The 26,152-nt window shown below is 56.0% G+C and overlaps 2 protein-coding genes across 2 annotated transcripts; both read left to right on the top strand.

Moving 5' to 3' along the window:
• Nucleotides 1–2,787: 2,787 nt before the first annotated feature.
• On the top strand, nucleotides 2,788–9,638 carry SLC26A6 (solute carrier family 26 member 6). The gene is made up of 20 exons (XM_065642382.1): nucleotides 2,788–2,964; nucleotides 3,241–3,383; nucleotides 3,937–4,076; nucleotides 4,205–4,315; nucleotides 4,555–4,730; nucleotides 4,821–4,985; nucleotides 5,115–5,267; nucleotides 5,447–5,529; nucleotides 5,625–5,772; nucleotides 6,274–6,387; nucleotides 6,485–6,562; nucleotides 6,691–6,786; nucleotides 6,910–7,016; nucleotides 7,106–7,175; nucleotides 7,724–7,816; nucleotides 7,920–8,024; nucleotides 8,505–8,690; nucleotides 8,817–8,871; nucleotides 9,140–9,261; nucleotides 9,615–9,638. Exons 1-20 carry the CDS (start codon nucleotides 2,788–2,790, stop codon nucleotides 9,636–9,638), a joined length of 2,346 nt encoding a protein of 781 aa, XP_065498454.1.
• Nucleotides 9,639–10,481: 843 nt separating this feature from the next.
• On the top strand, nucleotides 10,482–20,099 carry LOC135993117 (cytochrome b-c1 complex subunit 1, mitochondrial). Its single transcript, XM_065642741.1, has 13 exons — nucleotides 10,482–10,597; nucleotides 11,032–11,172; nucleotides 11,678–11,764; nucleotides 12,762–12,891; nucleotides 14,191–14,389; nucleotides 15,011–15,090; nucleotides 15,234–15,349; nucleotides 15,722–15,865; nucleotides 16,607–16,767; nucleotides 17,765–17,850; nucleotides 18,283–18,371; nucleotides 18,948–19,023; nucleotides 19,880–20,099. The coding sequence occupies exons 1-13, from the start codon at nucleotides 10,526–10,528 to the stop codon at nucleotides 19,942–19,944; spliced, it is 1,446 nt and encodes a 481-aa protein (XP_065498813.1). The 5' UTR covers nucleotides 10,482–10,525; the 3' UTR covers nucleotides 19,945–20,099.
• Nucleotides 20,100–26,152: the final 6,053 nt, after the last annotated feature.

The raw sequence follows: 26,152 nt of genomic DNA, 5'->3' as shown, positions 1-26,152 counted from the left end.
CCACAGAGCCGGGCTGGCCCAGAAGCAGGAGTCAGTCTGTGGCTGGGTCCCTGATTGTAGCGCTGTGGCCTGGGCTCTGGGGAGCATCCTCCTTGGGTTTGGCTTTGTTTCTTTGCGGGGTTTGGTGGTTGTTTTGCTTTTTTTAAAAAAATTTATTTTATTTTCCCTCTCTCCGTCTCCCGATTCTGTGGGCAGGGAGCAGGGAGGTGCTCATGCTCCCCCCGCCAGGCTGTGTAAAAGTGTATCATGGAAGCGCCAGATTTGGAAATAAAAGTCTATAAAATGGCACTGGCCTCTCTGCTGTCTCCCTTCGCTCGGGGCTCAGGGTCCGTGGCTGTGGGGCGGCTCGGGGCGATGCTGGGAGGGAGCTTGGGCAGGATTCGGGGCTGATGGCGAGTTCACTGTGGCCCTGCGTGAGGCGAGCACTGGAACAGGCTGCCCAGGGCGGTGGTGGAGTCACCATGCCTGGAGAGGTTTAAAAGATGAGGTTCTTAGGGATGCGGTTTAGTGCTCGGCTTAGGTTATGGTTGGACTTGATCATCTTAATGGTCTCTTCCAACCGAAATGATTCTATTCTGTGATTTCAGGTGACAGGCACTTCAGGTGCTGCCGGTTGCGTGACCGTGGCTGTGTCCAGCTCACCCAGGGCTTGGCCGCGGTGCCGCCCTGTGGCCCCAGCGCTGGCAGGGCTGCGCTGGCTGTGGTTACCCGTGGGGCCCGTGCTGGCAGCAGCCAGCGCCCGTGGCCCGCAGCCTGGGCGAGGCCAAGGGTAGAAAATCCACCTCTCAAAGGCAGCGTGACCTCAGCGGGGCCGATCCGGGCTGGGGGAAGGAGAGCGAAGCGTGATCCCCGTGTTCTCTGTCCTTCCCTTTCTTGTTGTCGAAGGGGAAAGAGCAGGTGAGCAAAGGGCAGTATTGATCCACGGCGCCCTGAGCAAGGGTCGCCATCAATCGTCATCCCTCGGTCCCTCCTTAGCGCTGGCCTGAGCCTGACCCAGCGCGGGGCGGCTCCTCAGCACCGGGGGGCCGGGCTCCCCGGGGAGTCCTGCGGTGCCAGGAGCTGCGGTCCTGTCCTGCTGGCTGGGGTGAGGGGCTGGGGCGGCCAAGGGAGACCCCTGGGTAGCGCGGGTGGCAGGTGGGGGTGCAGGAAGCAGGGGTGCAGGATGGGGAGCGGGAGCGGCGATAAGGAGGCAGTAAATGGCACCCAGTGCTATCAGTTGCTACCAAACAGGAGCCCTGTGATGGCCTCCAGTGCCAGGCGAGCGGATAAACAACGGGGAGGCAGCAGCCACATGCCTGTGTCGGCATCGGTGTGCCACTAGCCGGCCACGGTGGGACCGATGGGCACGGGGTGGGACAGCAGGGCTGGGGGTGTGGGGAACATGGGAGCAGGTTCAGCCCCACGGCTGAAAGGCAGCCAAGGTGTCTGCGTGTGGCTGCTGTGGGGCCCAGGTGGTGCTGACCATGGGGAGAGCCAGGGTGGCCACCGGTTGTCCCCTACACAGCCAGTGGTGACGGAAATTACTCTCTCCGACCCTGGAGAGCGTAGTCCTGGATGCCACCGCTCATGCCACCTGCCAGCCCCGTCCCACCACCCAGGGCTCCCCGGCTCCTGCCCTGCCCGCCGGCTTCACCCCACACCCGGACACCGGCCAGCGCAGCCCACGGGTGTCTGGATTCCCACTGCCATGTCCTCACGGGCCAGGTCAAGCATGACTCGGCAATGCTCCAAAACCAATAGCAGTACCAGGTCGTGGTGGAGCCCAGGAAGGTGCGATGGGTGCAGCGGGGCTCGGGTGCCCGCTGGGGACTTTGGAACAAGATAACGGCTGGGTCTGTGCCTACTGAGGGAGAGCGGGGCAGTCCACAGAGCACAGCACACCCGTACCCAGCAGGTAAGCAGGGGCTGGAGCCTGCGGAAAATCACCTGGGTGCCACGGCCGGAGGCTGCGGGCGACCCTCCTTGCCCTGGGCACAGCTCCTGCTCCATGATGTGGGGTGGGGGGGACACCCCCAGGAGCCTTGGGGACACAGGGGGGTGATGGCAGGACCCCGAGCAGTGCCCCAGGGAGGTGAGCACCCAGCTCCTGGTGGGACGTTGTCGCCAGGATGTGCCCAGCAGCAAGAAGAGCCCTGGTCTGTGCCTGGCGTGGGTGCTGGGGCACAGCGGCACCCCGGGCCCCAGCGGCACCCCGGGCATGGCTGCGGGCCAGCAGCTGGGACTGGCCAGGACAGTCCCCAGGATGGGTGGCCTTGGGGACAGCGGTGACAGCCCCAGGCCTGCTACAGCCAGGGCACCCAGCACAACAGGGCATTGGAGGTGCACAGTGGGTGCTGGGACACAGGCAGCTCCTTGGCAGGGCAGGAGGGAGGGAAGGAGCAGGGAGCGGTGTCTCAAAGATCACAAGCAGGTATTAATAAATAGGAGGGAGCAGAGTGTGCACTCGGCTGGCGACACCTGACAGACTCGGGCACAGCAGGTAGGAGGGCTGGGGACAACACGGGGACTCAAGCTGGCACAGCCCCGGGTGTCCCACAGGCGGGTTGCAAGTGGGTGAGCATCTTGGGACCAGTCGGGGCCACCAGCCGGGATGGTGGCAGCTCTGGGCATGAGGCCAGGCTGCGGATCTGCAGGGAGACACCTCGGTCCTGCTGTCCCCGTGAAGGGAGAGACCCCAGCCAGCCCTGCTCCTTTGTGCCCACGGGCTCAGCCTCTGCTGCAGTGCCGGGGCTGGGGAGGGCACTGGTGGGGAGAGGGCACTGGTGGGGAGATAGCACCAGTGGGGAGATGGCACCGGCAGGAGATGACAAAGCCTGTGACGTGTGCTGGGGGTTGACATTCCTGCTCCCCTCATGTGTAAAGGGACAAAGTCTGCGGCTGGGGCTGTGGGGTGGAGGAGCTTTGCCCGGCGGCTGTGCTGACCCACTGCCCCGGCTGCGCTGTCGGACGGAGAGAAGGACCGAGGTGGGTCCTGCGTGGGCAGGTGGGGGAAGCCCTCCTGGCGGGGCGGGGAGAGGGCAGCACTGATTGCCAAGATCTTGGCTTCCTCCCTACCTGCATGCTGGCTGCCGGCCGCTCTCATCACCAGCTGCTCCCGCTGCTCCAGGACTCCCAAAACGCAGCTCAGCCTCAGCCCCAGAGCTGACCCCACATGCCCGGGGTGGGACGGGGCGAGGGGGCTGCAGGAGGGGCCGTAGGGTGCTCAGCTGTCCCTCATGTCCCCGCAGGGCCGGCAGGCAGGAGGGCTGGGTGGCCATGGCAGCGGAGATGTCGCTGAGCCACCGGCTGCCCCGCGGGGTGCTGAGCGAGGCCGAGCTGGAGGAGGTGGCGCAGAGGAACCCCCCCGCCAAACCCTCGCTGCACGGCTGCCTCCGCAAGGCCAGGTAGGACCGCGCCGGCCAGGGGGACGTGCCTGGACACGAGGGAATGGCAGGAGGATGTGCCAGGGGAGGGTCGGGTGGGGAATTAGGAAAAGGTTCTTCACCCAGAGGGTGCTGGACACTGGAACAGGCTCCCCAGGGAGGTGTCATGGCTCCAACCTGACAGTGTTCAAGAAGAGACTGGACAATGTCCTCAGACACATGGTGGGAATTTTGGAGTTGTTCTATGCAGGGACAGGAGTTGGACTCAATGATCCTTGTGCGTCCCTTCCAACTCAGGACATTCTATGATTCTGTGGAGCCCACCAGGCACCGTGCCCCCCAGCCCGGCTGTCACGGGCACCCCAGCCCCAGGCATCCCGTCTCTGTGGCACACACGCTGGTTCCCCAAGCCCAAACACCCATGTCCCCACTCTGTCCTCCTGCCTGGAGGGACACCTGGCACCAGCAGCTGGAGGTCCCGCAGGACCCATCGCTTCCCATGGGGCCTCGTCCATCCCTGCTGATGTCCCGGAGCCCCTGTGCTCAGCCCCGGCTCCTGCTCCTTCCCTGCCAGATGCTCGGCCTCCACCGCCAAGTCCCTGCTGTTCCGGTTCCTGCCCTTCCTGCGCTGGCTGCCCCGCTACCCGATCAAGGACTGGCTGCTGGGGGACATCGCCTCGGGCTTCAGCGTGGGCATCATGCACCTGCCCCAGGGTGAGCGATGCGGTCCCTGCGCCGTGCCCAGGTCCCTGCGCCATGCCCCGGCTGTCGGGGGCTCTCCGCAGGCAGAGGGACTGGCACTCGGCCATCCATGACATTTCTCCCCTCTCCCCCATGTCCAGGGCTCGCCTATGCGCTGCTGGCCGGGCTGCCGCCTGTCACTGGGCTCTACTCCTCCTTTTATCCCGTCTTCCTCTACTTCTTCTTCGGGACATCCAGGCACAACTCTGTGGGTGAGCTGAGGGACCACAGGATCCCACAGGGATGGTGGGGAAGGAGTGAGGATGAGGGGGCGAGCCTTCATCTATGTCACATCAATGACTGGGGATGCCCTTTCTTGCCTTTAATTTGCCCCACCAAGGTGGTTGGCCACAACAGAGCCCAAGTGCTTTGAGCCCAGCCCAAGGGGACAAGTGCTAGTGGACTTCAGAGAGGTCCTGGGGCTCCCTGCCCACCCCCTTCCTGTCCCCAGGCCCTTTTGCCGTCATCTCCGTCATGATCGGCAGCTTGACGGACTCCCTGCTGCCCAGCGACAACTTCCTGGAGTTCGTCAACGGCACCAACGTCACGATGGTCAATGAGGAACAGCGCGACGCTGCCAGGGTGGAGCTGGTGGCCACCATCACTGTCCTGACGGGCATCTTCCAGGTGAGGGGGCCCTGGCCCAGCCTGGCAGGGAACGGGGGGCTTTGGTGCCCCATGGCTGTGGGACGCTCCTCCTTCCATCTCTCCTTCCAGGTGGCTCTGGGTCTTCTGCAGTTCGGCTTTGTGGTGACCTACCTCTCAGACCCGCTGGTGCGCGGCTACACCACGGCTGCCTCCGTGCATGTCCTGGTCTCCCAGCTCAAGAATGTCTTTGGGGTCTCCTTGGGCGAGTACTCAGGGCCACTCTCACTGTTCAAGGTGAGTGGATGTTTGCTGCTGCCCTGGGACCCCCCAGGCACTCACCTGTGGGGCACACAGAGGTCTCCAAAAACCTGCCATGGAGGCATCTGCTTTCTCAATCCCGTTTCCTCCTCCTGTGTCCTCTAGACCTTCATTGAGATCTGCCGGAAGCTGCCAGAGACCAATGTGGGCACCCTGGTGACGGCCATCATTGCCATGGTGGCTATCTTCATCGTGAAAGAGCTCAACCACAAGTTCGCCGCCAAGCTGCCCATGCCCATCCCCATCGAGCTGATCACGGTACCCAGCGCTGCCCCATCTCCCTGTGGGGACGCAGCCATGGGTGGCCCTGTCCTCTGCAGGGTGGGGAGGGGTGGGATGGGGTGTCGTGGCGAGTGCAGCTCCAGGGCATGCGTCTCCTCCTCCACCTCTGTTCCTGCACGAGAAGGCCCTGCCTCACTCCCACCATCCTCCCCCAGATCATCATCTCCACTGGCATCTCCTACGGTGTCAACCTGTCTGACAAGTTTGGCATCTCCGTGGTGGGCAACATCCCCAGCGGGTGAGCCGGGCTGGGTGGTGAGGGTGGCTGTGCCAGGGCATCGTGCCACCCTTGGGACACCCCTTTTGAGCCCTGTCTCCCCGTCTTGGCTGTAGGTTGAAGGCGCCCGTGGTCCCTAACTTCAGCTACTTTGGGCAGGTGGTGGGCAATGCCTTTGCCATCGCTGTGGTGGGCTACGCCATCTGCATCTCCCTGGGCAAGATCTTTGCCCTGAAGCATGGTTACAAAGTGGACAGCAACCAGGTGATGCTCTGACCAAGCTGGGGAAGGGGCTGGAGCACAAGTGTGATGGGAGCGGCTGAGGGAGCTGGGGGTTCAGCTGGAGAACAGGAGCTGAGGGGAGACCTGATCTCTGACCTGCCTGAAAGGAGCTTGGAGCCAGGGGGGTCGGGCTCTGCTCCCCAGGAACAAGCGCCAGGACCAGAGGAAACGGCCTCAAGTTGCGCCAGGGGAGGTTGAGGTTGTATCTTGGGAACAATTTCTTCCTGAAAGGGCTGTGGGGCGTTGGAACAGGCTGCCCAGGGCAGTGCTGGAGTCACCATCCCTGGAGGGGTTGGACAGACGGACATGAGGTTCTCAGGGACATGGGGTAGTGCCAGGGTTGGGCTAACGGTTGGACTTGAAGATCTTAAAGGTCTTTTCCAACCAAAATGATTCTATGGTTCACTGGATGAAAGCCAAGCTGGTACTTCTTGCAGCTGGGGTAATGCACGGTTCTTCCCCACCACTGCTCTGTCTCTGCAGGAGCTGATCGCGCTGGGCCTCTGCAACTTCTTGGGGGGCTTCTTCCAGTGCTTCGCCATCAGCTGCTCCATGTCGCGGAGCCTGGTGCAGGAGAGCACGGGGGGCAACAGCCAGGTGGGTCCGGGCAGCGCTGACCCTCTGCAGGGCTGGAGCGGGGGCACAGTGAGGGGTGGGGGGCTCAGCCCTCGCCTCTTGCTCTCCTTTTGCTCAGGTGGCCGGTGTCATCGCATCGCTGGTCATCCTGGTGACCATCCTGAAGATCGGAGAGCTCTTCAGGGATTTGCCCAAGGTACATCTGGTCCCACAGTCTCCGTGCCATATCCCACACCAGTGCCTGTCCCTTGGCAACGTGGTGTGAGCAGGACCCCTCCAGACCCGCCCTCAGCATCCTCATAGCTACAGGGACTTCTCTCCTAGGCCATCTTAGCTGCCATCATCATCATCAACCTCAAGGGCATGTTCAAGCAGTTTGCTGACCTCCCCATGCTCTGGAAGTCCAACCGAGTGGACCTGGTAAGGTGCTGACTACCCCTAGGGCTTTGCTTTTGTCCCTTGAGAAGGATTCTCCATCCTCCCTGAGACTTGCAGGAGCCAGCGGGGACACCGTGCCACAGCTGACCATGTCCCCCCCTCCAGATGGTTTGGATTGTGACTTTTGTGGCCACCCTCCTCCTGAATTTGGACATTGGCCTGGGGACCGCGGTGGCCTTTGGGCTGCTCACTGTCATCTTCCGCACCCAGCTGTGAGTACCGTGGGGCTGGGGCCAGTGCCACATGTCCCCAGGGCAGGGGACACCCGTCGTGACCTCAGCCCCTCGGTCTGTCCCTGCAGCCCCCACTACTCCATCCTGGGCCGCATCTCTGACACTGACATCTACAGGGACGTGGCTGAATACCAGCTGGTAACAACACCAGGGAGTGAGAGAAGAGCTGCCTGATAGAATCATGGAACAGTTTGGGTTGAAGGGACCTTCTCAGCTCCCCCAGTGGGACATCTGCACCAGTTCAGGTTGCTCAGAGCCCCGTCCAGCCTGGCCTGGGATGTCTCCAGGGATGGTTCAGCCACCACCTCTCTGGCCAACCTGGGCCAGGCTCTCACCACCCTCAGGGGCAACAATTTCTTCCTCATGTCCGGCCTGAATCTCCCTCCTTTAGTTTGAAACCATCACCCTTTGTCCTATTGCAACAGGCCCTGCTCAGGAGTCTGTCCCCATCTTTCTTATCGGCCCCTTTTAAGTTCAGAAAGGTGCAATAAGGTCTCTCCGGAGCTTCTCTACTCCAGCTGAACACCCCAACCCTCTCAGCCTGGAAATGGGGGGCGGGGGGACAGTTCAAAGCACCCCCAGGGGCTGTTCTCTGGGGAAAGGAGCAGGCAGGGACATTTTGGGGGAGGGATGGAAGGGAACAGGGGCTCCATCCTTGGGGTAGCACCTTCCCCATCTGCACCCAGGCACGGGAGGTCCCCGGCGTGAAGATCTTCCGCTCCTCCTCCACCCTCTACTTTGCCAACGTGGAGCTGTACGCCGAGGCTCTGAAGAAGAAGGTGTGACAGCTGCCCCCCCAGTGCTCCTCGTATGTCCCCCTGCCTGCCGGCACCAGGGTGGCGGTGGGGACACCTGGCGACACGAGGCTGTGTTGTTTTGCAGAGCGGCATCAACGTGGACCGCCTGATCAAGAAGAAGAGCAAGGCCCTCAGGAAGCTGAAGAAACAGCAGAAGAAAGCAGAGAAGGAGAAGGCAAAGAAGAAAAAGGTGCTTCCTTGGTGCAGGGCAACCCTCTGGTGCCACCCTGCACCGTCATCCTCCTGCCCGTGCATTCGCTGGGGTTAGTGGCCCGCGGGGCTCCTGGTTCAGTCTGGGGACACCAGGTGAGATGAGCAACCGGGGCAGAGCCGGGCCACGGCGGCACACCCAAGGTCGGCGGGGAACACCGGCCCGTTAATGATTAGGTGGTGGAGCCAGTGAGTCATTAACCATTTGCCGAGTTAATCACAATTAAGAGCGAGAGCAAAGGCTGACATGGTGCCAGCCAGCAAGCCCAGCTCTGGAGAGGGTCACTGGGGAGAGGCGTGAGCCCCGATGCATCCCAAAAAGCCCAAAAAAGGGTGAAGGTGTGAGTGAGGCACCCACTCCTGGGGCTGTCTGTGCCCCCAGTTCAGCCAAAGAGCCTTGCTGGGGGCTGGGGGTGCCACCAGCCCCCCGTAACGACGCTGGGTCTCCTCCTTCCCCCAGGTTGCAGAGGATGGGCTCAACGGTCCCGGGGTGGCGGTGATCGAGCTGAGTGGGGCGGAGGGCAGCGCACCCCCCGAGCCCACCCTGTGCTCCCTGGGGCTGCCCCAGCCCGGCTTCCACACTGTCATCCTGGACTTCAGCCCCGTCAGCTTCGTGGACACCGTCTCCATCAAGATCCTGAAGAACGTAAGGGGCTGGAGGAGCGGGTGGGCTGGCAACCCCAGCGGGGCTGTCCCCAGAACCCTGGGGGGTGGCCCAATGGACACTGCCTGTCTCATTTCACGGGCAAAATGTGTTTTCTGCTGTTCGCAGATCTTCAGGGATTTCCATGAGATAGAAGTGGATGTCTTCGTTGCCAGCTGCCCGGGTGAGGAGGCTCTGCAGAGCTGTCAGTGCCAGCTGGCCATGCCCATCCCTTTGGGATGCAGCTGCTGCCCCCCATGGTGTCCCCATCCCCAGGGGACAGGTGCTGCGGGTTGTCCCCCGAATCCAATCTGAGCCCATAGCCCCCAGCGAAGCAGCTGGATCCCGGTGTCGGCCCCGGTGCCCCCACAGCCCAGGGGTGGGAGGCTGGTCTGGGGTGGTGGTGGGCTCAGCTGGGTGCTGTAGCTTTGGCTGTTTCTGCCCCCACGCAGGTCCCGTCCTCGCCCAGCTGGAACGGGGCAATTTCTTCAGCTCGGCCATTACCAAGAGCTGCTTTTTCCCCTCGGTGCACGACGCCGTGGTCCACAGCAGCAAGGAGCAGCACAGGGCCTTGGTGAGCATGTCTCCAGGGATGGTTCATCCACAACCTCTCTGGGCAACCTGGGACAGGCTCTCACCACCCTCAGCATAAAAAAAATTCCATCCTCATGTCTGGCCTGAATCTCCCCTCCTTTAGTTTAAAACCATCATCCCTTGTCCTATCACAACAGGCCCTGCTCAAAAGTCTGTCCCCATCTTTCTTATCGGCCCCTTTTAAGCACTGAAAGGTGCAATAAGGTCTCCCCGGAGCTTCACTTCTCCAGCTGAACACCCCAGCTCTCTCAGCCTGTCCCCATAGCAGAGCCGCTCCAGCCTCGCATCTGAGGGGGGGCAGCCAAGCCAACCCCTCCCATCTGTTTCCCTCAGGTGGACCGCAGCACCAGGATGTAGCCCCGTGACAGAAGGACGTCTCCCCAAGGAGCTGGGCAGGTGACTGGGAGGGCTCCACTGCCCCAACAGCACCCACTCACCCGCCCCAGGGCTCCCACCAGCCCCCCGGACTCTGCAGCTGGGGCCCTGCCCGGCCATGGGCTCCCCCCGGGACCAGCGCCCGCTCTGGCATCGGGACCTCACGCCCAGGGACCCCCGGCAGCCCCCGCTCACCCCCAGCTTGGACCTTGTCCCTGGTTTTGCGGGGGGCAGAGCCACTTCCAGCGGAGGGGGGGTCCTGCTGCTGGCAGTGGGTTGGCATCATGGATAAAACCATGTAGCGTCACTCAGGCTTCTTTTTAATGCACTTTTCTCAATAAAGGTGATCTCAGGCTGGGCCACCCGGCTGCATCCTGGCACTGGTGGGCACTGGAGGGAACTGGCAGGCACTGGTGGGGACCAGTGGGCACTGGTGGCGATTGGTGGGGACTGGTGGAGACTCGTGGGGGCCGGTAGGCACTGCCCAGCCCCGCGTCTGTCCCTCCCTGCGGGCACACTGGGCCGCCACCCGCCTCTCTCTGGCCCTTCTTTGCCACTTTTCCCCCCGACCCGCTCCGGACCCGTCGGGCTGCGCCGCCCCCGAGACCCGAACCCGCGATCCTCATTCCCGGGGAGCCCCGCTGCGCGTCCCCGCCACCTCCCACCCACCAGGGGGCGCCGCCGCCCGCCCGCACCATTTTGCTCCGCGGACCTGCCCCGCTACCCCTACAGCTGGCACAGGCTGGCCTCGTGCGCATGCGCTCCCCGCCCACAAACAGCACCCCGCCCACAAGCCACGCCCCAGGCCACAAGCCCCGCCCCCCGCGCAGGCGCACTGCGGCGCGGGCGGGCGGCGGTGGCAGGACAAGATGGCGGCCTCCTCCGTGTGCCGGGCGGGCTGCGCGGCCGGGCGGGCCCTGCTGCGAGGCGCTCGGCCCTCCGTGAGTCACCGCGCCCGGCAGCGCGGGGGAGCAGCGGGGTGGGCCGGGGGAGGCCGGCGACGTTTCGGGAAGCCCTGCGGTGCGGTGGGGCTGCCGGGCCCGGCCGGCCGGGAAGGTCACGGGGACGCGGGCGGTGCGGTGCGGGCGGCGGTTACCATGGAAACCCTCGGCTTCCACTCTTCGTGGGGCTGACCAGGGACCTGCTGTCCGCTCCCTCCTCCGCCCCGGCACCGGGTTTGAGCGGCTCAGGGGACCCGCTGCAAAGCTCAGGCGCTGCGGGGGCTCCCAGCTCTCCGGTGAGCGACAGGAGCTTCCCGATGTAAGCGTTAAAGAGCTCGCCTGGGCCGGCCTCGGTGCCCGCAGCCTGCGTTCTGGAGCTGTGCCCTGCAGAGCGGAGCGGCTGTCCCGTGGTGATGGTGGCGTTTTCTTTTTAGGCAGCTTTGCTGAGTCTGACAAGGAACCGGGGCGCTGCCACCTACGCCCAGACACTCCAGAATATCCCCGAGACCCAGGTCACCACTCTGGAGAATGGTCTCCGTGTGGCTTCGGAGGAGTCCAACCAGCCAACGTGTACGGTAAGTTTTAAAAACCCTGGAGGTATTTAAGTGGCATATAGGTGAGGTTCTTAGGGACGCGGTTTAGTGCTAGAGTTAGGTTATGGTTGGACGCAATTATGTTGAGTGTCTCTTCCAACTAAAATGGTTCTATGGTTCTATGAAGCTTTTGACAGAGAGCTCGCCACTTCTCTTTATTAATTGGTCAAACGAATGTTACAGCAGCAGGCCCAGCCTGGCTTTATCTTTTGCACTCTACGGGTTTTCTCCGCCTTACGGGTTTTATGTAAGCAGGAAGTGACCAATGGGAGTTACACCACTAGTAAAACTAGGAAAGGCTTTTGTGAACTGCTGGATAAAAAAACAAAATGTGCATGAGAAACAGTTGCTGGTGCTTATTTTGGTGCTACTAGTGCAGTGTTTGTGGTGGACACTTCTTGTCCGTGCTGTTACATTTGTGTCACAAGGCTTGAGCGTGCTGATTGTTTTCTTTTCTAATATATGTGCCCGATGTTTTTGCCATTAGGTGGGTGTGTGGATCGGGGTGGGCAGCCGCCATGAAAATGAGAAGAACAACGGGGCTGGATATTTCCTGGAACATCTGGCTTTTAAGGTGAGGAGCAGTGCTGGGTCTGGCGCAGGCCTGCACAGAGAGCTGTTCTGAATATTTGCTTATATATTGAGCTCTCGCTTTGGAGGCTGTAGCTGTTAGAAGAGTGTGTAAATGAGGTCATCTGAGTCCTAGAGACTTTGCACAGAGTACAAAAATAAACTTCAAAAGGCACCTAGCCTATATGATACTCTTTGTTTGAATATACAGTAACCTGCAAGCATGCATGAATTAAGGCAACTCTTATTTACTAGTTGGTGTTTCCTCTCTTAAAGGAATAAAAGTTGTAAGTAGCAAGTGAGACCGAGGCTGTGAGGCTGTGATCCCAGTCCCTGACGATCCCAACCGCTGTGCAGCGCACAGACAGGGCTGTGTTATGGAATATTTTCTTCAGCTCAGCAGACAGAGCTCAAAGCATCGTTCCCCATAGCCATTTATCTTTCTTTTGTTTTCTTAGTGAACCAGCAGAGTTTAGAGGCTACGGTTGTTACTCTTCTAATAACGTGTCTGTTGAACAGCCCCAGGGCAGAAGGCAGCTAAGCCTGGGACTTGCTGACTTGAGTCCAGCCTGTGTCATCGCAGGCAACTACACCATCTGCCTTGCTCCTTGAGAGATGAGTTTTGTATTAGAAGAAGTTTTCAGCTTGTGTTGTGACTTCTCTGAACATTGCTGCCTGGATAGTTCAAAACCTGCTTAGTTTTGGTTTAGGCTTGTTCTTGGTTTACTTCCACTGATCTGATCCCCAGGCAGTGTCATCTCAGCATACATCTTCTCCTTCCCCTCTGGGTTTTTATTGGTCTTTCACAATACACTTCCACCCTCCTTTAGCCAGAGCAAATAAGCCCAGCTTTAATTCTCTTGCTTTTTCCGCTTGCTGTTGGCTTTTATGAATTGTGTGATTGGTTTTATTGCCATAGGTCTTTACTGGTTTTTTATTTGCTTTGTTTCTGCCCGAGAGGGAAATCTGTTTCATAGTTGTGTTTCTCTGTTTTCTTTTAGGGCACAAAGAAGCGTCCTTGCGCTGCCTTTGAGAAGGAGGTAGAGAGCATGGGTGCTCACCTGAACGCATACACCTCGCGGGAGCAGACGGCCTATTACATCAAAGCCTTGTCCAAGGACATGCCCAAAGGTAGGATGGCTGGTGGGCAAAGCCTCATCAGAGGTGAAGGATGGAGCGAGCCCATGTGTTTGTGTTTCTCCCCGACCAGCACCCTTTCTAACAACAGAACAGGGATTGAAGCTGTGGCTGAGCAGTAAAGTGGACGTTCTGTTGGTAGCTGAAGAGAGCATTGCTGTGACATGGTGTTTCAAGGTTACAAGTTCTTGTGTTCCTAAAAAACCAATTTTATTATGTCCGGCTGCACTGGATGGCCAGGAGGGAGGGGGAGCATTTGATAGTCTGTGGTTTGATGAAGCTGAGAAACTGAGGCCAGCGACAGCTCCTGTGTCAGGAGCGTGCAGTGCAGCTTCTGTGAGTGTTGCTCATGCTCCGTACCACCACGTGCAGGCTCCTCTTTGGGTTTGTTTTGTCCAGAAATGGTGATTTGAGTCAGAGCTGTGGGCCGTACTGTAGATATGGGCTACACTGTATATGTCACAAGGCCTGTGAGGATTCAGCGTGTTTCTGCATCAGTACTCACCGCTTCTGACACACTTTGTCTCCTGCAGTTGTTGCTTTCACTGGCAGTGATGAGCCTTCCCCATGCAGTTTTCCACCTCAGATGTGTAGTGTGTGTCTGGGAAAGGTCATGCTGGTGTCCTTGCTGCTCATGCTGACTCCTTGTCTGGTAGTTTTGCAAGAGAAAGCAGGATTAGGGTTGTGTTAGTTTAGTGTGTGTGTGTGTATTGAATAAAAAAAAATCTTTTCACGTGGAAAAATAGATTGAGGGAAGGTTGGTGACGTGAAAACTTTAGCTAATGAGTGAATAGTACATCAATAGCTGTTGACAAGACACCCCTTTCTAACGTTCTAGACATGAGGAAGAAATTTTTGCCCCTGAGGGTGGTGAGAGCCTGTCCCAGGTTGCCCAGAGAGGTGGTGGATGCCCCATCCCTGGAGACATCCCAGGCCAGGCTGGAAGGGGCTCTGAGCAACCTGAGCTGGTGACGATGTCCCTGTTCATGGCAGGGGGAGCACTGGATGAGCTTGGAAGGTCCCTTCAACCCAAACCATTCTGTGGTTCTGTGAGCTGGCAGTGATGCTTGGCCAGCTGACATGGAGACTTCATGCTAAAACTGTGGTGTTTGTCCCTCTCCGATGCAGTGGGAACGGGCAGGACTCGTCTCTGTTATGTTGCATCCCCTCGCCAGCGTGGTTTGTTGCTCACTCCTCTTGTGCTGCCCCAGCTGCCTCTGTGTCTTTTCTCCTTGCAGCAGCGCTGGTTGCCCGTCAGGCAGCAGGATCGCTAACGTAGGAAATGTGTTGCAGTTGTAGAGCTCCTGGCTGACATCGTGCAGAACTGCGCGCTGGAGGACTCTCAGATCGAGAAGGAGCGTGGCGTCATCCTGCAGGAGCTGAAAGAGATCGACAGCAACATGATGGATGTCACCTTCGATTACCTTCATGCCACTGCGTACCAGGGGACTCCACTGGCCCATACTGTCGAGGGTACCACAGAGAATATCAAGTGAGCACCAGGGTGCATGTGGTACACAGCCTGTGGGACCAGTCCATGGGGTGCAGGACTCCTGCTTCTCAGTCGTGGTGACTGCATGAGGAAAATAGTCTGTGCGCAGATTTATCTGTGCCCGTGGGCCTCTCCTTGTGTCTGGGCTGTGTTTTCCCTGTTGGCGCTGGTGAAAGCGTAATGCTGTGCAGGTTCTTCTCTCAAATCCCCCTCATGCCAGACGGTAGGTTGGTAGGGCCAGGTTGAACCTTCTCCCACAGTTGTCAGTTTGACACTGTTAGAGAGAGAAAGAGCTCAAGGTGCTTGTTAAAGCCGTGGCCTTGACCCAAAGCCAGGTGGGTCCTGGTAGCTCGGTGACCATGGTCAGTACTGCAGTCTGTATTGAAGTCTGTCCTTAACTTCCCTTCTCGGTCACTGGTTTCCATTCTCTGTGTTCTGCAATTAGAGCATGGAGAAAACACAGACAATGCAGTCTTGCTTCTAAAATGTATTGTTACCCTGCAACTAAGAGAATCAACATCATCTGCTGCTGTCTCTGCGCTGTGAACTTGCTTCTCCTAAGCCTCTCATCCCTCCATCTCAGAGATGCCAATTTACTGGGTCTCTCTGTCTTCTTTCTAGGCACCTGACTCGAGCAGATTTAGCTTCATATGTTGATACTCACTTCAAGGCACCTCGTATGGTCCTGGCAGCTGCTGGAGGTAAGTTCTAGATCCTTGCAATTCTGGGAAGCCTGGGTATTTTCAGACGGGTGACCAAACCCCTCTTGCACATCTCTAATGTAAAATCAGATGATTTTGTTAAGCTGTTTAAGACTGTAAATCTCTCTGTTTCCCATTGCCAGGTATTTCTCACAAAGAGCTGGTGGACGTGGCTAAGCAGCACTTCAGTGGAGTGCCTTTTACATACAAAGAGGATGCTGTGCCTGCCCTCCCACGCTGTCGCTTCACAGGGAGTGAGGTAAAGTTATTTTGCTCTGAAACAAAACAAGCAGCTGTTGCCAAACTGTTGAGTTCACCTGAAACCAGTTATAGCTGCTTCTGGGGGAAAAAATCTGTTTTTGTATATCACAGAGAAGCTGATGATGCAGTGTCTTGGTAGTGCTCCCACGTTCTGTTCTTGGGGCTCATTGCCACAACGTGTTGGGTTTTAGATGGAACCGAAGTCCATTAGAAACGTGTTGCTCATATCCTCTGCTGGAAAACTCGTATCAGAGCAGCTGGTTTGGCTCAGAAGGGATAATATTTAGTTTGCCAGCCTGGCATTGCAGCAGGCTGCAGGCAAAGGCACCGTGCTCATGCAGTTCTCCCGGGCTCCTCGATGATTTTCTAGATCCGTGCCAGAGATGACGCTCTGCCCGTGGCCCATATTGCTGTTGCCGTGGAGGGGCCGGGATGGGCTGATCCGGACAACGTTGTCCTCAACGTGGCTAATGCCATCATTGGACGCTATGACCGCACGTTTGGAGGTGGTAAGGTAAGAGGCTTGGGAGCGTGATAGGGAGAAGCTGGAGCCTTTTAATACGAAATATGACAGAGGGTCTGGTTGAATGTGTGTTATGGGAGGCTGTTGCAGTTACCTTCCAACTGTGAGGTGGTCAGGAGTTTCCTGGAAAGTAGGATAGAAATGTAATCGAGGCTAATCCAGGACACTTCCTGAGAGGTGATGCTAGGAGATGAACCGAGCCTTCTCTGTGAAGTGTGGAAGAGGTTTAGCTGATGAATTCTCAGCAGCTTACTCCTACCCTCACAAACTCACCGCTCAGTGGGGGTAGTGATGGGAGCAGGACAGAGCAGTCTGTAATCTCATGATGCAAGCTTGTTTTACAGCTGCAAAGCAGGTGGAACTTGTTTAAAACACCAGCGTTACATCCATTCTCATCTGGAGTCTGTCTGGCCGGCATAACTGTGCCAACCCCTGCTACTGGGAGATTTTGAGCTTCCCATTTTCTCCCACTCTGTGTGCAGACCAGCTCTTCCTCTGCGACTGGGGAAGGAAATGGTTTTGCTGTATGGACTCTTAGGCCATTGTCTGTGGCTTTTCCACCGGTGAATCTCATCTGTTGACCACATGAAGGGCCTAAATTAAGCTCTCCTTCAGCAAAGCATTCCGCTCTGTCTTGTCTGTGGTCTTTGCAAAAACAGCTCAGTTGGAAAGAATTTGGGCTGTGAGGAAGCTGTAAGACTGACATGGCTGATGGTATCTCCTTATTTCCAGAATCAGTCCAGCAGGCTGGCGACGCTCGCTGTGCAGCATAATCTCTGCCACAGCTTCCAGACGTTCAACACCTCTTACTCCGATACCGGCCTCTTTGGTTTCCATTTTGTTTCTGATCCCCTGTCCATCGATGACATGATGTTTTGTGCTCAGGGGGAGTGGTGAGTATAACTGCGGCAAAAGTTCCTGGTGAAGAACTGACCCTCTTGTGGGAAGCTGAGCTGCTGGGCAGGCTCTGAGGTTTTCAGAGAGCTGTGTGTCTGAGCGAATTCTCAGTAACTCACATTCTGATTAAGAGATCCTGGAAGTGGTTTCTGTAAATGTTGTAGGATGTGGTGTTTGAGGAGCTGTTTTAATCCCTTAGAGCTCTCTGGGACTTTTGTTTGTGCTTCCAAGTATTAGCGCTGAGGCTTTGGTTTTTTATATACAAGTGAGATCATTCCTTAGAGACAAGGCTTTCCCAGGTGCCCAAGAGGCTTATCTCCGTTGTCCTGTTAAATTGAGCAAAGCAGGCAGAATTCCTGCCTGTTGTGCTGTGGCTGACAAATACCCTGCTGCTGGAGTCACGCCAGCATTTGGAGGCCTTCTGTCTGTCCGTCTTATTGTTCACATGTACATCTCGGTAGCGGTTCAAGGCTACAGCTGAGATGCAGAGCCGAGCCATGCCTGGAGCAGATGGAGTTAGTCCTTGCCCCAGAGACATTGCAGTTGGCAGGGGAGGAAGGGATTTCACAGCTGGAGTCCAAACAGACTCTGTAGAACTGTCTTGTTCTTTCAGCATCAGTTTCCACAGCAGCTTGCTGTGCGTGGGAATAGCCGACATGCCTTCCTTCGTACCACAGAGCACTCGCCGCTGTGCCTGATGGGCAAACTAGAGCTGGCACCAGGGCTGCTTAGACCTTTGTGAGTGTAACTCAGCGTGTCACCTGTTGGCTGATGTCCCCTGCCTGTCAGCTCGAGCTCTTGCCTCCTGCCGTTCAGCGCTCCGCAGTTCTTAACTGCTCTGTGGTGATCATGAATGACTCTCAAGCCTGCAAGAGAAGTGATGTTGATAATAACTTATTTCTGCAGACGCTTGGGAAAGGGAGGAGTTAACTTTCCATCTGAGCAAACGAACATCTTTAAGAGCTTTAGTGATTTTTTCCATCTCCTCTCCAGGATGCGTCTGTGCACAAGTACCACAGAGTCAGAAGTGAAGAGAGCCAAGAACTATCTCCGAAACGCCATGGTGGCTCAGCTGGATGGTATGTTCTGGTTTATGGATTGACTGCTGTGCAGCTTTCAGGGGGTTACTGCTTATTTCTCTCCTGGGCAGCAGGAGCTCTGCTAGACATGGTGATGCTGCTGGCAGGCACTGCGCAAAACTTCCTTTCCCTGCTCTGCTCCAGGCTGGCTCTGACTCTGTAAACTGAGAGTGAATAATGTGCTGCCTAGTGAAGTTAAAATTGAGACCCTCCAAGTGGTCTGCCTTGGCTGGAACGCTTGGGAGACTGGTGAAGCAATCTTTGTATTGCCCAGCTCCTGCCGGAGCTGCTCAGAGTGGTAACCGCGACTCATCCTTCATTAGAAGCAAATTAACCGCTTGAGTTGCTTCTCTCTGCTTTGGCTGATGGTCAGACTCTGCAATTCTAGAAAACTTTCTGCTGTGCTGACTGTGTGGTATCTTCACCATCCAGGTACTACGCCAGTGTGTGAGAATATCGGAAGCCACCTCTTAAATTATGGACGCCGTATCCCTCTGGAGGAATGGGATGCCCGGATTGCGGTAGATATCCCTTTGTTTTGGGTGGGGTACCTGAGTGTGGTTGGTGGCAGCATTTTCTGGCCTTAGTTTGCTGCAGTAACATGAGTTTTACTTATCCCTTAGTCAAGCTGCCTGGAGTCCAGGCCATCAGCTCTGACACTGATACAAATCTGTCAGAACCTCTGGCATAGACTCGGCGTATCCTGTGTCCCTGTGGCTGGATTCAGTCTATCCCAGAAAGAAGGCGTAAGCCTGTATTAAGGAACACAACTTGAAATTCCTTTAACAGTTTCCCTAGAGGTGTTCAACATCTCAATTGTCTAATTCTGCAGCTACTGTATCCCTTGGAAAGCTTCAGATTTTGGACTGCCTTGTCTATAGAATCATAGAATTGTCTTCTGTACCCTCAGAAAAATATGCTGTGTAGAACGTGAGCTGTCCTCACAGACAAGAGCTGGACACTTGATGCAGATGGCCCCCAAGGGTCTGACAATGTCTTTTTAGTGATCTTGCTAAGGAATCGCAACAGTAACTTCCAACTTTGAGAAACGCAAGTCTGCTAGAAGGGTTGTTAATTGCTTGTTTGACATTTATTAGGCCGTTGATGCAAGAATGGTGAGAGAGGTCTGCAGTAAATACATTTACGACAAATGCCCGGCAATTGCAGCAGTTGGTAAGTGGCACGCTATAATTAGTGTACGGTAGCTCAAAAACCAGGAAGGAGTCAAGAGCTGGGTGGGTGAGCTGCAGGCACTTCTCACATGTCTGTTGTGGCCTCCTGACCACGCTCGCTCTTTGCTGGTGTCCTGTCTCTGCACGTTTGATGTGCCAAGGCACGTTTGCCAGGAGATCAAACCCGCAGGTGATGGAGCCGCGGTGGCAGCGTGCTGCTGGCTGTCCTCCCGCCTCTCCGCTTGCCGCGGAGCCGTGACTAACATCGGGAGTCCCATTGCTGGGTGCGGGCCTGGCAGTGTCTGCCAGGTGTCCTCATCCTGGGGTCATGGTGGTTTATGTAAGGGAAGCGAAGGGACCTGATTCTCTAGGGCTGCTCTGGCATGTCTGTCTGGCCAAGGACAAATTTGTCTCGGAAAACCTGCCTGAGCAGATCCGCTCAGCTCTGCTGCCTCCTTCCTGTGCTGTGGATTCCCCTCCACACGGCTGCTTCCTCTGGCCTTCAAAGCGGAGCAGCTTGGAAAAGGGTTTTTGAAAACAAGTTGGCGTGAACCGGCGAAAATCTTTGTGACTTGATGGCTCCCCGTATTTCATACCTGTACGTGGAGCTGTGCTGAGCATTGTGGAGCAGTGTGAGAAAACAACCTATTAAACGATAAGTAACAGTTTCTCTGTCAGGAGATGGCAGTTGCTCGTTTTCCTGATGCAGATTTGAGCTGTAGGTGCTTGTTTTTGTACAGAGCCGCTCTGGATTGTGAGCGCAACCTGCTCGGCCACTATCTGCTTTAAGCCCATGGGGAACTGCACAGGGATTTTAACTATGCCTCCAGTGACTGACTCTTGTTTTCCTTACTCAGGTCCCATTGAACAGCTCTTGGATTACAACCGAATCCGCAGTGCCATGTACTGGATCCGTTTCTAGGATGTGTCCCTGCAGGCTGGAAGGAGCGAAGCTGTGTCCTGTGACAGGTTCCGCCTGGCTCTGAATGTCTTGTGCACCAGGGGCAAGATGAGTCCCATCAAAACAGCTGTCTTCTTGGTGTTAAACGTATGAAAATAAATATATCCTATATGGAATCGGTTCTGCTCTGAGTTGACCGTATTTTGCTTGGTCCTGTGTGTAGACATTGTTAATCTTACCAAAACTGGTGAGGTACTGGTCCAGTCAGTCTTGGTTTGTCAGGGCTAATGCTAGAAGCTTCTCTGTGTGTCTGTCTGCAGCTCTGCCTCTGTGCTGAGCTGGCAGCATCCTGGTTCAGAGGTCTTGTCTTTAGGCTGGTTGGAGGGTGTTGGTCTCTGCTCCCCAGGAACAAGCGCCAGGACGAGAGGAAATGGCCTGAAGTTGCACCAGGGGAGGCTGAGGTTGGATCTTGGGAACAATTTCTTCCCCAAAGGGCTGTGGGGCATTGGAACAGGCTGCCCAGGGCAGTGGTGGAGTCACCATCCCTGGAGGGGTTGAACAGATGTGGAGACGAGGTTCTCAGGACATGGGTTAGTGCCAGGGGCGGGATTATGGTTGGACTCGATGATCTTGAGGGTCTTTTCCAGCCAAAATGGTTCTGTGATTCTTTCCAGTGGTATGAGGCCGCCCGGGGAGCTTGAGCTGTTTCTCCTGTGCCTTTCTGTGCACTGGGGCTGCAGCATCACTGCTTGTGCAGACCTGAGAACAAACAGTCTGTATCTGGGGGGACCTCTGTGGTCCTCCTGTCCCTGGCTGGGGTGTCAGTGTTTCGGGCTGGTTGTGGCCCTGTTGTTGGAGTGATGGCCCCTGTGGTAGGGGCAGTTGCTGCCACCCCTCTCTCCATCACCTGTTACAGACAAAACTGAGTTCCCACCACTGGTTTGAGCTGGTGAAGGTGGTTGGCACAGCCTTGCCTGGTGTTTTCTCAGTGCTGTTGTCTTTAGCAGAGGTGGGATGGTGTGAGTGGGACAAACAAAGCCCGTATGGGGCTGTGGTTCCTCTCATCCTAAGCTCCACAGTGAACTGTAAACCAGTTCAGTAATGAGCAGAGATTGTTGTGGGGTTTGTTGGTGTTTGTCTGAGTGTTCCTCTTGCAGCTGAGCCTCCATCTCTCCTGTCAGTGTCACCCGTGCTGTGGCTGAGAAGCTGCTGGCTGAAGTACCAGGTGTCCTGGCTTACACCTGGAAGATAATCTCTAGGTCTGAATAGCTGAAAAAGCTGCCCAGCCCTTTCTGCTTTGTCTGGTGTTAATCTGGTTGTTGCTCCCTTGTCTTGCCTGCAGGAACCTGGAACATGAAACAGAAAGGATGAGGCTGAGCAAGGGGGATAGAGAAATGCATCCCAGCAGGTGGCACCAGCCTGTCACAGCTGTCCTGGGAGCTGCGAGGTGCTCCTGCTGGATTTTTCTCTTTGGGATGAATCTCCCCGGGATTCTCATTTATTTCCAGGTGCTGCCCTGACAAGTGGGATTTAAAAATAGTGTAAGTTTCTAGGAGTTAGTCATTACACTGGAGACTAATCCGATGTACTAAATCATTTGTGTTGAATCTGGATTCTTGATGAGAGAGTCAGTGTGTCTGAACTCATTGCGGATCCTAGGCAAGTTCGAAACTGTTAAATGTTCTTGATGCAATTTGGATTTAACTGTCATCGCAAGCTCTGGCTCGTTACGAGTGCACTGAGGGCTGAAAAGCTAAACGAGCTCACGCCTCAAGCCTTGTGGAATCAGTAAGCGTCTCTGTCTCGGTTTTGTGGCTGCAGTCAGACTGTAATGGTCTTTTGTTTTCCATTTTGCTATGTTCCCCCTCAGGTGAGCTTCCAGGATAAGAAATACAAGGAAAGGGAGATGTATTAACATATCCTTGCTTCAGCATTTCCTACAAGTTTTCTTCTCTGGAGGTATCTGCTTGGGAATGGTTGTTTTCCTTGAGTAATTCCCCAGCCCTTCCTGTACTAATTTGGCCAAGGAACAGATTCAAACCCCTCTGTGAGGCGGCTTTCCAAACAGCTCCGATTCTGTGCGGGCTGGCTGTGCCGAGCGGTGTTCCCAGCAGGACCAATACCCTCCTCCTGCCCAAGCAGCTCTGCGAGGGCAGCTGGGTCACACAGCATTGGAAGGTATTTTGTAGATGCTTTTATCCGTGTAGAAATCCGAGTATCTGGGCTGATCTTGACTCTGGACCGTGCCGTGCTGAGCGGCACTGGGTGCAGAGCGCTGCCAGCAGCTGGAGCCGGGCTGAGCCGTGCCCGACGTGTTGGCATCTCCCGGCTGCGGTTCCAATGGCACTCTGCCTGTCGTCCTTGGGTGCTGGGGCAGTCGGCGCTTCCAGAAACACGGGCATCTCGCCAGCTCTGAGGATGGAGGTGTGAGACCATTTTCCCTTGGTAAAGAACAGGCAGCCAGGCTGGGAATCTGAAGTGAAGAGGGGAAACCCATTCAGGAGTGGAGAACATTGTTGTTTGGCAAAGACACTCATGCTCTGAGCCTTAGCGAGGGGCTTGGGAAGCGTAACCTGGAATTGGTGAAGAGTTGGCAGGCATTTGGCAGCCGAATCCCTCAGTGCTGGAAGAACCGAAGCTCTCATCTCGTTGGCAGGTCTCTTGCTGTTGGAGCTGCAGGGGTGAGTTTCTGTTCCTCCACCAGAGCAGCCTCAGCCCAAGGGAATCCAAACTGGGAAACGTCTGGCATGACAGAAATGTCCTGAGCTAGTCCTTTTCCCAAAGCTTGAAAAAGCGAGATCTTTTGCTGGACCTCTCTCCTCCCCGCAGTTTCCGCTGCCCAGGGAAGGACAGTGGCAGTGCCAGAGGAGGGAGTTGGAACCGTCCCTAGAACAGGACAATTTCACTGAAACTGGAGATGCCCTGCGTGACCTGACGAATCTGTTTCCTGGCTCCCTGGACAATGCGGGATTGTTCAGCTGGGCTCTTTGACCAGCCTAGTTTTCAATGGCTTAAGTGTTTTATTTTGCTACTTCAGTTGGAAGGTTACTTGGGATCCCGTTAGACTGCGCTGATAAATTTAGTTCGGTGTGTGAATTGGCCTTTGCTCCCTCCCCTTCTGCCGTCTGATCCTCTCCTGCGAAAGTTCCCTCTTTGAAGCTCGCGCCCTCCACCTGCCCGCAGGCAATCGCTTTCCCTCCCTGCCACCTTGGCTGGAAGAGAGGAGGATTTGCAAAAGAGGATGCTCTGCATCCTTGTATGCATCTATCCAAGGCTCTGTAATGCTGCACAGCACTCTGGTGACTTTTTTTTCCTCCATACAAATCTATTCCAGGTACATGAACTGTAGGAGTGAAAATGGGGAGCGCTTGTGCTGAGCATTCCAGGTTTCCCTGGTCTCTGGCAGGAAAAGCGCTCGGTACTCCCAGCGTGGGGATTGTTCAGGGTGGATCTGGTTGTGCAGCCCCTTTGATATGTGAGCTGCTTGTTTTGGGATCCCGGCGCTTGCCAAGAGAGGGGCCACAGCAGGCGATTGTCAGGAGTTGCCTCACCTGAACTAATTACCACCCCTGGAAAGTACAGTTGATGATACTAATCATGGGTGCTGAGCCAAGCCTGTCCTCAGGGAAGCTGCAGAGAGGCTTTCACAGAAATGAGAGGCTTGGCACCGTGTCGCGTGTTGGTGCCAGGGAGCTTTTGGGAAGAGAACCCGCTGACCCTGGGGCTGCTGCTCTCCCGCTCTCCGGTGCAAAACGGCAGTGGGAGCCACGGGTGAGCGGGTTTGGAAGCCGGGGCAGGGGAAATGCAGCTCCAACAGTATCTTCTGTTGGCAGATCCTCGCACTGCTCAGACCCTTTGGTGCAGGGATTGACCAAATGTCGTGGATGAGTGATTTAAGGTCCTGCTTGCCGCGGAGTGGTGTTTAGATCACTTAAAGCGCAACTAAATGGAGTTGAATGACGAGGTTCGCTCTATTACTTACTGTGTGGAGGAAATACAGAATCACAGAACCAGGTGAGAGTTGTTCCAGAGTGATTTCTATGGGGACAGGACATGCGGAAGGGTAGAGAGAGGCCCTCCCGTTGAGTCATGGGGTTCAGAACAGACCCCCTGGCTCTCTGAAATCCTCAGAGAGGAGTCCGGGTGTAGCTGGATCCAATCTCAGCCCCAGACTTGATCAGTGCTTCATGTCTAAGGGACATAGAGAATAAGGGAAAACATGTCAGGGGTTATATGTATTTGCACACCTGATTCTTTACATTGCTTGGCTGGGATTTCAAAATTTCACTATTCTGCATCTCAACCTGCTTACGACCCCTCCAGGGGCCTGGTGTCAGCTCACTCCAGTGTCTGGATCCCAGGTGTCTCAATGCAAGCTTTTAGGTGTCGAAGTTTGTAGAAATAAATAATTTCATGTAGTAGTACAGCAGCAGGGTTGGCTCGAGCTGGTGCCCTTGCAGAGGTCCCAGCCCAGCATAGAAATCACCAGGTTTTTAAATCCTTACAGACTATTTACCCGCTCCCCACACCACGCATCGATGTGTCCGTGACCAGGGATCTGTTCCCCCGGCTGGCCCCGATGCCGTGTGGTTTGCTCAGAGGAGCGCTGGGTTTCCCCTGTGCCAAAGTGTCACCCGGCAGAGCCGCAGGATTTTTGGGGTGCCGGTGGGACCTGGCGTTCGGCAGACTCACAGGTTTGCCCCATGCTTCACCTCACCCTCTGTGCACCACGGGGGCTTCGGAAACCAGGGGAGAGGAACAGAGAGCAGCAGCACCGGGATGCCTATCCAGAAATCCCACTTTCCTATTTGGAAAAGGAAATGGCTCATCTAAAGCTTCATTGCGTGGAAAAGCCGGGGACAAAGGGCCCATCCAGGCCTGACCGCCAGCCACAACCATCCCGGCTGCCGCGGGACACGAGGCTGCGCGGACACGGCGGCACCGCCTGTGCTCATTGTCTCAGCTCTTTCTTCCGTGGCGCGTCTGGAAGGGGGTGAGTCTGAGCCCTGAACACCCTCATTAAAAGCTGCTTTACCCCACACGCCATCCAAAGAGGACCCGTGGTTCTCACTTTTGCATGCAAGTCTCTTTTTTCCAGCTCTTCCCCTTTACACATTTTTCTTTCTCTGAGGTTTTTAGTGGGGCTGCTGGGCTGAGGTTTGGCTTTGCTGCCCCTGGAGCCCATTGCTGGGGAAGCCCTGAAAACCAACTAGAAGCATGTGGTGCCTGGAGGAGGATCTGCCCGTGTTCCTCACCTGTCCAGGAATGAAAAATGAAGCTCTTGGCCCAGCACTAGGCTGGGGTGTGAGCCTGGGGAGGTCCCAGCTCTCGTCTTCAGAGCAGGAGGGTTTTTCAGTACAAAAAGGTGTCGATGGGAGAAGTGCTGGTGCTGGATCACCCACCAGATGTGCTGGATCACCCAGCTCTGGAGACGCCGCTCCTGCTTGGCATCACGCCGTGCATCGCGGAGCCTTCGCTGCGCTCTGGGGGTATTTAAGGCTCCATACGCTGCCTTGGCGTGAGAACCGCAGAGCACAGACAGCATGAGGACAGCGAAGGAAGCCGGATCAAATGCTACGTGACCGATTGGAGCGAGGCTAATTATGTAATTAAGATATTGAAACAGGAGCCTGAGTATCCGAGTGCTCTTCCTAGCATTGCCAAGAGCCTGCAGTAGGATGCTGAACTTTTTGATTTTTGCTGTGAACGTGGGTCCTGATGCTTGGTGCAATATGCAGAATGAAACCACTCCATGTGCGCTGCCCTTGGCACATGGCGGCTCAGATGTGCAGTGTGTTTTGTAAAACAGCTCCAGTCCTGTCCATTATTTTCTACTTTCCGTGTAACTTGGACAAAGCTGTAACAGGAACGTGCTGCTTCGCTCGTATTTGTTATACTTAGGAAAGAGTGAGCTGACTCTTTGACAGGGGCATTCTTTCTTCGTTATTTGACTGTTTAATCTAAGGAGTTAGAGTTGTTTTGCTTTGAGATTTAGGATTTGGTGTATATTCAGCTTCAGAAAGCTGCATTCTGAGCTTCTTGGGTACGGTTTAGCATTGTACAGTTTCATATTCACCAAATTCCATGATCTCTCCATTGAGAGTGCATCACTCTTGAGTAGCACTTGTAGCAACTGAGAAACAGACACGGTGCTACAGATGGAACTCGGAGGGTGTGATTTCCAGGTCGGGATCGGTGAAGCGATAATTGCCTGTGGACACGGCAAGTG

Source organism: Caloenas nicobarica, chromosome 11, assembly GCF_036013445.1.
Source record: "Caloenas nicobarica isolate bCalNic1 chromosome 11, bCalNic1.hap1, whole genome shotgun sequence".
NCBI lineage: Eukaryota > Metazoa > Chordata > Aves > Columbiformes > Columbidae > Caloenas > Caloenas nicobarica.
Note: the sequence above shows the minus strand (reverse complement) of the source record. Positions and strands in the feature narration are given on the sequence as shown.

Bases quoted from the DNA above. Each gene is read 5' to 3' on its own strand.
- SLC26A6 (XM_065642382.1), top strand. From the start codon at position 2,788: ATGGCACCGGCAGGAGATGACAAAGCCTGTGACGTGTGCTGGGGGTTG. The intron at 2,965-3,240 runs GTGGGTCCTGCG...GCCGGCAGGCAG, and splicing joins GGACGGAGAGAAGGACCGAG to GAGGGCTGGGTGGCCATGGC. The intron at 7,176-7,723 runs GTAACAACACCA...ATCTGCACCCAG, and splicing joins ACGTGGCTGAATACCAGCTG to GCACGGGAGGTCCCCGGCGT.
- LOC135993117 (XM_065642741.1), top strand. From the start codon at position 10,526: ATGGCGGCCTCCTCCGTGTGCCGGGCGGGCTGCGCGGCCGGGCGGGCC. The intron at 15,350-15,721 runs GTAAAGTTATTT...ATGATTTTCTAG, and splicing joins GTCGCTTCACAGGGAGTGAG to ATCCGTGCCAGAGATGACGC. The intron at 16,768-17,764 runs GTGAGTATAACT...TCTCCTCTCCAG, and splicing joins TTTTGTGCTCAGGGGGAGTG to GATGCGTCTGTGCACAAGTA.